General features: G+C 49.2%; 1 protein-coding gene across 1 annotated transcript in view; it reads right to left on the reverse strand.

Annotated features, from left to right (window-relative positions):
• The window catches only part of CYTL1 (cytokine-like 1), a 4,345-nt gene extending 4,119 nt beyond the window's left edge, over nucleotides 1–226 (reverse strand). The window contains exon 1 of the mRNA XM_010847793.1: nucleotides 71–226. Coding sequence (XP_010846095.1) covers nucleotides 71–226 — 156 coding nt within the window. The remainder of the gene's footprint in view (nucleotides 1–70) is intronic.
• Between the last annotated feature and the right edge of the window lie 9,347 nt (nucleotides 227–9,573).

Raw genomic sequence — 9,573 nt, forward strand, 5'->3', positions numbered from 1 at the left:
GGCAAATTTTTGAGAACTGGGTCTGCATGGACCTCCCATCCTCATTCAGGTGGGGGCTGAGGGCACTCACCGAGGGCTCGGTGGCCTGCAGGCTCTGGAAGTCAGAGGTGATCTCCCGGCTCAGGGCCAGCATCCGAGAGTAGCAGGTCGGGGGAGTCGGCCGTGTGGTGGGGAGCCCAGCCAGGAGCAGCAGCAGCAGCAGCAGGGGGAACACCTGGGGTGTCATGGTGCAAAGGCGGCCTGACTGCAGCCCAGGCCAGCCTCCCTTTTAAGCAGAGGTCTGGGGGTGGTCCTCCGCGACTCCTCTGTTTCCTGTGGGGCCCAGCCAAGGCCAAGGCCACGCCCACCTGGCTGGGGGACACTGGAGCCTTTCAGACCTGAAGCCCCCACCACCCCTGTTGAGAGAAGAGGCTGTCTGGGCTGGGGTGCCGGACACTTGGAAGGGAAGTGGGGTCTTTCTCTCACACAACGTGCAATAGAATTTTCTCTCTTGGCAGGCGCTCTTCCTGAAGTGGCAGGACTGGTAGATGAAGGGAGGACGAGAGAGAGACAGGATGGATGAGTGGGTGGTTCAACGCTGGGGCAGTCAACCCTTTCAGTTAGAATGGGGACTGTTTTGTTTTTTAAACTGACTGATCTCTTGGAGCAGAACTGGATGGAATGGGGCTAAGGGACCAGAAGTGATGGATCGAGCATCAGTGATCCAGAACTTGGGATCAGGCAGCTGGGTATCACTATCCACCCGCCACTGACTGGCCAGCTGCCCTCTGAGCAGCTGCATCTCTGCATCTGGAAGATGGGCTCATGCTAGTATCTGAGGTAGGGGTGTGGGAGCATCCCCCAGGCTGGTCCACGTCAGGCTCCTGGCTACAGAGCAGACCCTCGGAAAGGGTGGGTTCTCCAAATGTCTCTCTCTCTTTTGTTCACTTGACTGCACCAGGTCTTAGTTGTGGCATGCAAGATCTAGTTCCCTGACCGGGGATCGAACCTGGGCCCCCTGCATTGGGAGCACAGAGTCTTAGCCACTGGACCAGTAGGGAAGTCCCCTAAATATGTCTCTTTTAGCAATGATGCTCTGCAGGCTGCTCTCCTGTAAACATAGGAGCGTGGGTACCGGTTAAAGGAGTAAGCGCTGCGCTTAGGTGCTCAGTGGATCGAGTGGTCACCAGCTTCTTTGATGATCTTGGGCAAGTTTCTTAACTCTTCTCTCTTCTTAACTAGGGATGATAAGAGCGTGGTGAGGAACAAAAGATGCTGAGCTATTATCACAGCCGGAGCTACTGTCACTGTCTCGTTTCCTACAAGCGTCCCTGGGAGGCAGGGACAGAAAACAGTCCCATTTTCCAGGTGGGAAAATCGAGGCTCACAGAGTTCCAGCAATATGCCCAAGGTCGTAAAGCTAGAGGCAAATGGATCCCATGAGGCTCTGTGCTTTACCTGTTTCCCATTCTCCCACCCCACAGTGTGGAACTGGGGAGGAGCAGGATTCTTGCTGTCAGGGACTGAGCTCTTGGGCTGCCCAAGACCAAGGAACAAGCTGGGAGAAGGAGCTGTCAAAGGAGAAGAAGGTTCTTCTTTAACACCGAGCATCGAATATGCACCAGCATGAGGCATCAGCCTAATTTATACCACTACACAGACGTTGTCACAAATGTCACAAACCTTACAGAAAGTCAGTAAAGTGGGTGGGGTTATTCCCATTTCCCAGATGGAAAAACTGAGGGTCTCAGGGACAATGAAACTATCTGAGGTCACAAAGTCAATAAGGAGAGACAAAGCTGTAGACCTGTGTTTGCCTGTCTCCAAAGCCTGTCTCACTGCAGGGGGGGCAAAAGAGGGGTCAGTTGGGCACACATTCCCGGAAGAAAACAACCCATGGGGAGGACCAGAGGGTTAAGGGAAAGGAGGATGGTGTCCTGGATGTGGGGCGGCATCGAGGATCAACAGTAGGGATGAAAGTCCAGCTCCAGCCCGTCCTTGTCTCTATTTGCCCTGAAAAATCACTTCCTGACCCTGGTGCCCATCCTCTGTCCATAAACAGAGCAGCACCTCCTGGGGCAGTTGGAGGTCCTTTCCCACCCTGACGTTCTATTTTGCTACTTTTCTGTGTTCAAGCCCCAGGCAGGGATCACAGCTTTCCCTTCCTGTTTGGTTTAGAGCCTGTTCTCTAAACACTTTAAGTGAGAGGGCCTGGGGACTGCCTCTTGGGTGCCCTCTCAGACTGGGCAGAACTGTGTGTGTTCTGGAGGTCCAAGTGGAAAACACAGATGTGTTTTCCTTCTGAATGAAGGGGTCTCCTCACTCCCTCCATGGTGGGGCCTGGGGTGTGGGCGTCCCTGGCAGACAAACCAGCCCCAGACGGGAATTCCAGTCTGCTTTGAAACGCCCCAGGGCTTCTGGACGTGCTCATCGAAGGAGCTTTAAACTCAGGACAGGGAAGAAAAACAAACCCATGCAGCAAAACAAGTCCTTGGACCGTCCGATCAAGGAGACGTCGCTGTGCTGGCAAACAGGCGTTTCTGCGCGCTTGATGGTGAGATAAATGTATCGCAGGGAGACCCTGTCTGGTTCCACCCTGGACACGTGTGTTGTTGTTGATGGGGCTCCTTGGGCAAATCAGAAGCACCCTCTGCACCCTGAGCACCAGACATCCTGCTGAGCGGATCCTGTCTGTCTTCCCACGCGCCATGTGCGCCTTCTGCATCTTGGCTTGTCAGCACCCAGCACCCAGCTGGGCAGAGCGGATGCTCAGGAAAGCTTTGCTGAATTAACCTGGTGGCTGTTAATTTTGTTACTCAAAGCGAGGCACAAGTTCATTAAGAAGTGCATAGAGCACAGCCTGACTCAGCTCCCCCGGCAGAGAGGCTAGACCCTGCCCTGGATGCCAGTGGTCCCGGGGTTCCCCCGTGTGTGTCTGCTCACAAAGGTCTCCTGTGACACTGCCCTGCCTCCTATAGCCAGCCCCCTTCTCCGGCCCCTTCCCCAGCCCCTTCAGCATCAGGTTATACCATCTGGAATGTGAATGTTAAAAATCCAGGCTGGAATTTCCCCACAGACTAAAGCCTTTGTCTTCTTCCAAAGGTTTCTCCCAACCCCCTTGATGCAGGTGAGGAACAGAGGTCCCATCACAGGGACTTCATCATGCCAGGAGAGCTGAACAACCACAGCTAATGAGGGCGTGAATGCTTCTCAGCTAGAACGGTATCTTCCAGGCATTTTCTTTAAAGGGATTCTTCATTCATTCTCCGGACTCTTCTTTATTTATTGAGAATCTAGTGTGCGCAGGCCTGAGATGGACATTAGGATAAGAGTGGATGACGGGAATGCTGTCCTCAGCAAGGAGAGGGAAGACCAATTTACTCACTGAACAAGGGAAAGGGGGTGAAAATCCTGGTGTCCCAGGAACCACTCCCTGGTGATGGCTCCATCTGTGAGGAGTGTTGTGGGGATGTGGGACAGGCATGGGTGTGAGGGATAGGGGAGTGTGAGACAGTGAAAGAGAAAGGGAATTTGGAAGATGCTATGCTGCAGGCTTCTTTGAAGACAGAGGAAGAGGCCACAAGCCAAGGAATGCAGGAAGCCATGAGAAGCCGAAAGGGGGAAAGAAAAAAAAAAGATCGTTCCCTAGAGCCTCCAGACCCAACTTCTGCCCTCCAGAATTGTGAGATAGTCAATTTCTGTTGTTTTAAGTCATTCCGTTTATAGTGATTTTGTTACAGCAGCAACAGAAAACTAATATACTGTCTCTCTGGGGTTCTGTAGGAGAACAGAGATCAAGGCTGCAAGGAACTTGGAAATGATCTGCCTCAACCCGCCTGAAGCTTGTGTTTCTTTTACAGCTTCCTTGTCAAGCATTCATCCAGAGTCTGCTTGTATACCTCCCTGGATGGGGAGCTCATTACTCTTTAAGACTCTTTTCTGTGATCTAAAACTCCAGTACCTTCTATTACAGAATAGCCCTGGGTGGTTCTCAGCCCTCTGTCTGTCTGTCACCGCTTGTCCCTGTCCCTCAGCATCGACTCTTTTTCTAAGCAAGCAATTTCATAAACATTTTCCCATGGGCAATGACTTCAAGATCCTTTTCCACAATTACATCTACATCTCTATTACCATCTCTCTGCCCAGGGTCCTTTCTCCTTCCAGTAGCCATTCCAAAAACAGAAATTCATGCTGGCTGGCCTCTGTTTCATGTTTTCCCCTGGTTCCTTGAGGCCTGGAAGATTGTCTGAGGTCTGTGGCCTGGTCCAGGCCAAGCTCTTTAGCCATCTCTGCCAGTCTTTCCCACACTTTTTATCAGGTATTGACAATGACAATGATGCAGTAATGATGGTGATGATAAACTAATCCTGGAATGCTGCCTTCTTCCAAGTCCTGTGCAAGGATTAATGCATTCGGTCTAGTCTCATCATTCAAGGGCACTGAGGCACAGAAAGGTAAATTTAGTTGAATCACACAGCATTAGCAATCCCTAGGGCTTGTGGTTACCGCGTGCAAGTGATCTTTGGCCTTCTTATGTGCCATTCTCTCTTCTTGCAATGTCTTTCCCCAGCCTTGCTTGTTCCTGGTTTGTTTCTTCTTACCTGCCAGACCAAGCTGAAATGTCACTTTCTCCAGGAAGCCTGCCTTGCTGGATTAGGTTCCTTCCACTTGCTCACACAGGCTCCCATGGCCCCTTCACTCTCCTTGGCTTTGACATGTCCACTTGTTCATCTATCCCCTACAGGCAGAGCAAATCTCCTATCTGTCTTTTTGTCCACAGCAAGGAGGCCTGTAAACATCTCCCCACTAAATGGTAATGACTGTTCCTTTATCCATCCTGGTCTGTATCAATGTGTCTCCCACTAGCTGGAATCCAGATTGGAACCCAGCCCTCTTTGAAAGGTCTGCTCAGAACTGTCACCTCCTTTGTTTGGGCCCCTCTTGTGTCAGTTAGGACTAAAAGTTGTGAGTTACAGAAAACACAGCTTGAGATACCCATGGCCAGACTTTTTAAAATATTCAACTGAAACATACTGGCAGTAGTGTGGAGCTCAGGAATGGTTTGATCTAGGAACTCAAAGAAGTCACCAGGAAATCATCTTATTCTGTGTCCCTATTCCATGCTATGATGGTCTTTTGACATGTCAGCTCTTCCAGACTAAAATCCCTGGTTATTCAACCACATGCTACTCCAGATGTGAAGGTATTTGTAGATGTGATCAAAGTCTACACGCAGTTGAATTTAAGGAAGGGAAATTATTCTAGATGTTCTAGGTGGGCTTGATTCAATCAGTTGAACAATGTTAAGAGTAGAGCTAAAGAAGAAGAACTTCCCTGAAGGAGAAGAAATTCTGTTTATGGAATAGATTCAGTCCATCCCTGTGAGTTCTAGCTAGCCCTTCCTCACAGCCTGCCCTGATGTTTTGGACTTTCGTGGCCATCCACCACAACCATGTCAGCTGATTCTTTAGGGTAAAATAATCTCTTATAATGTCTCTGCTTCTGTTTCTTTGATTGAACCTGAACTGACACGTATGTGACTGACTCCATCCAGGTGTCTGTGTGGTCACAAAGTGGCTGCCAGTAGAGTCTATCACATATGCTATCCCATCCCTGTCCAGGGAGGACACATGCCATCTCATCCCCTGACCACTGAAGGAAATCCTAAGCTTTGTGCTGCTAGTAGAGCCTACTGTGTCTGTCTTGTGATCTTGTGTTTTCATAGTCTGGGACTCCTTTTTAGTACTTCTAGGTAAAGAGCTCTCAACTTTTTCCTCCTGGCTGTTCAGACTGGCATATTCCATAAGTGATACAGGTAATGAGGGAAATACTTGTGTTCTCAGCCCTAGGGAGTTGTGGGAAATTCCTGAACAGACCAGAAGAAATAGGAACTCTTTGTTACTTGGCTCAGACACAGAATCACACCTTTTCAAGTGTTCTGTGTGTTCTTGCCCTATACCTGTTTATAATGGCAGTCGAGGCTGAAATGGCCATGGCCAATCTCAGATATCTGTTGCCCAAATTCCAGCCAGTAGCTGTTTTTGCCAGCCATTGGAAGAGCCTGGTGGCAGTTTCCATCCTGTGAAAAACATTACTCTAGACACACAAGGAGTCTGAGATGCTGACCTTAGGGGCTGGTGGTGGAGCCAACTTCTCTAGCAAAGAGACCACCTCCGGGTCCCTCCTTCCTGCCTGCATTCTGAGGTTAGAAACTAGGGGCCAGTGATGCCTGTGCTGTCCTAACCCAGCAGGGACAGCTGGGAGGTATTTGAGGGAGGGGTGTAGCTTGAACAACTAGCCTTAATGTTGCCTCCAGGGTTCCTGTTGACAGCAGTGTTCCTTTGGTTAAAAGCCTCACGTATCCCCCTGTTTGTGTGCTATATTTTGAGCTTGTTGCTTGCGCTCTTGGCAAACCCCAGTGGAAAGTTGGCCCACATGGTCCAGAGTGAAGGAATGAAGACAAACACCGAGGTCGGGTTTTGCTTTGGGGCAGTAATTCCGAAAATAATCCCATACTTTAGAATAGAGACCCCTCTATAAGCCTCAAAACATAGGTTCAAATTTTAATAGGGAACAGTGTGCAAGACAAATTCTCCCAAACGTTTTCTTTGGGTCTGTTTTTGCAGAAAAGACTCAGAACAAGTCCTTCAAGAAAAATCCCAGTTTGGCTTTGCAGAAAGAGTGCAGACATTGGAGGGATACAGACTTTAGTTTAAATCTCACTTCTGTTATGTAACGGTGCAAATCTTGTCACCCTTTGGTTTCCTCTGAAGAGTGGGGTTTATAACATTTATCGCCCAGAGTTCCTGTGAAGATGAAATAAACATGAAATGGCTGGAATGACTGCGGGGGCTGTGGTTTTCATTTCTTTATTTTCATTTTTCCTGCCCCACCCCTCCCCGCCCCCAGTTATGGATCTTGGTCATTCACTCCATCTTAAGCCAGTTCTTCCCTCCCCACCATGGTAATGGTGATAGCCCATGCATGCTAAGTCACTTCAGTCCTGTCTGGCTCTTTGTGATTCCATGGACCATAGCCCACCAGGCTCCTCTGTCCATGAGATTTTTGTAAACAAGAATACTGGAATGGGTTGCCATGACCTTCTCCAGGGGATCTTCCTGACCCAGGGATAGAACCCATGTCTCTTCTCCTGCATTGGCAGGCAGGTTCTTTACCACTAGCTCCACTTGGATGGACCAGCTAGCATCCTTCCCTGGGATGAACTGATGGGTGAAGGAAGGAAATCATTCTCATTCCACCAGGGTTCCCACATGGTTGCCAGTAATTATGTCTCCTGTGCTGGAGTAGCTGCTGTGCTGGAGGCACTGTCAAGACCAGAAGCAGAGCTGGGAGATGGATGGAGAACTGGGAACCTCAGTCATACAGTCATAAGGAGCTGGGTCTGTCAGTAACCTGAATGAGTTTGGAGTCTGAATGAGTCCTGATGGAACTACCTCCCTGATTCTAGTCCCAGGGGCCCAGTCCTGGAATTCCCCCTTGGACTCTGTAAGCCATCCTGGGGTCTTTTCTAGCTACAGACCTAGGGTTTCTTTTTGGTTAGAGCTGGTTTCAGTGAGGTTTTTTTCTCTGTCTTGCAAAGAAAAAGGTCCTGAATGATATAATAACCAGCAGAGTGCCCACTGGAGAACTGGTGCTCACAGCCAGTGCCTTCTCTTTGATGATTCACCCTTTGTGGCAATCACTGGTGCTCATCATCAAATACATCCAGTTTCCTCTTTCCTGAACCCATGCCAGGATTGAGCTTCCCTGGCCCCTTGAAATTATGTGAGGCCACCTGAGTTATTTTGTGCAATGATACGTAAGAGGACATGATGGGTTTTGCTTCCAGGCAGAAGCTTTAAGAGCCCGCGCATGCTTTGCTACTTTCCCTTTCTCTCTGCTTTGCGACCACAGAGTCAGAGATGGTGGCTGAGATAAAGACCTGGAGCTGTACCCCAGCCCACCTGTGGTGTGGACTAGGGTTTGTTTGTTATAACAGCAGAACCTAGCCCAGCCTGACTGTGGTAGACAGAATTCGACCATGCCCTCCAGACCCCTGTAGAACCCCATCCCCTTGAGTGTGGGTGGAGCCCATATAGGATGGAACATCACTTCAGTGGTTTGGTTAATTATATGGCAAAAGGAATCTTGCAGATGTCCTGAAGATTACTAATCAGTTGACTTTGAGTTACTTGAAAAAGGGAGATTACCCAGGGGAGCTGATTCAATCACACCAACACTTTAAAGGCAGGGAGTTTTCCCAAGTTGGTGGAAGAAAGGGAAGTCAGAGAGACGCCAAGTGTAGAAAGGATTTGACTTTCACTGCTGGTTTGAAGGTGGAGAGGGCCACACAAGAAGGAACGGGGCAACCTCTAGGAGCAGAGAGTGGCCTTGGCTGGCCTCCAGTCCAGAAATGGGAGCCTCAGTCATACAGTCATAAGGAACTGGGTCTGTCAGTAACCTGAATGAGTTCAGGAGCAGATCCTTCCCCAGAGCTCCCAGACACGCAACAAAGGCCAATGCAACCCACAGCGATGAGCCCAGCTGACTGCATCTAGACATCAGCCCTCCAGGGCCAATAGCTAATAAATGGGTGCTACTTTAACCTTTCAGGTTTGTGGTAATTTGTTACACAGCAATAGAAAACAAATACAACAAGCAATACGTTTTACTTGAAGATTATTCCTTGAGGATTATAATTTTTCAATTTAATAACACGTGTGTAATACTCCCCAGGCTGCCCTTCAGTGGTTTATTTGCCAGTGTGTATATCAGACTCAGGATTTCCTGATGGAGGAACTGTGTCCCCCCAGGCTGAGCAGAGACCCTGGATGGATGCTCTAAGATGAAGTAAAGGCGATAAAAGTTGTCGCATCCCACCAGGCCTGGTCTGAGGACCTGGAAACTGACAGCGGCCAGTATGGGTGCAGAGCTCGCTGAGCGTCTGGTGCTGTTGTTAGGGCACTGTGCACACGAGCCACGGCAACCCTCAGAAAACCCCAACCAGGTGACCACTGGTACCGTCACATCCCTGCTTCACAGCTGAGGCACTAGCAAGGCAAGAACTTGAATAACTTGCTCAAGGTCACACAATTAATTAGAGTGAAGCCCAGGTTCAAACCAGACAAGCTGGCTCAACTCTCTGTTGCTAATACCCCACTACCCTGCCAACTAAGAGAAAGAACTCAATAAAAATTTGTTAAGGGACAGAGTGAATGGACATGAGTTTGAGCAAGCTCTGGGAGTAGGTGATGGACAAGGAAGCCTGGTGTGCCACAGTCCATGGGGTTGCAAAGAGTCGGACATGACTGAGAGACTGAACTGAACTGAAGGGCCAGAGTGACGGCAAGTGGGAAGAAAATAATTTCTTTTTATGCTAACAAGCTGTGTGATACTAGGCAGCTTGCTACCCGATCTCTGAACCTTAATTTCCTTAGAAAATGACGGGTGACTATTATTTAAGGTGATGTTTTGGATTTTTCTCCATGCTCGATGTGGTGATTCATTGCTTTTAAGGCAGGGGTTCCCAACCTCTGAGAGCTAATGCCTGATAATTTGAGGTGGAGCTGATGTACTAATAATAATAGAAATTAA

The sequence above is a fragment of the Bison bison genome, unplaced genomic scaffold (assembly GCF_000754665.1).
Source record: "Bison bison bison isolate TAMUID 2011002044 unplaced genomic scaffold, Bison_UMD1.0 scf7180017864255, whole genome shotgun sequence".
Classification (NCBI taxonomy): domain Eukaryota; kingdom Metazoa; phylum Chordata; class Mammalia; order Artiodactyla; family Bovidae; genus Bison; species Bison bison.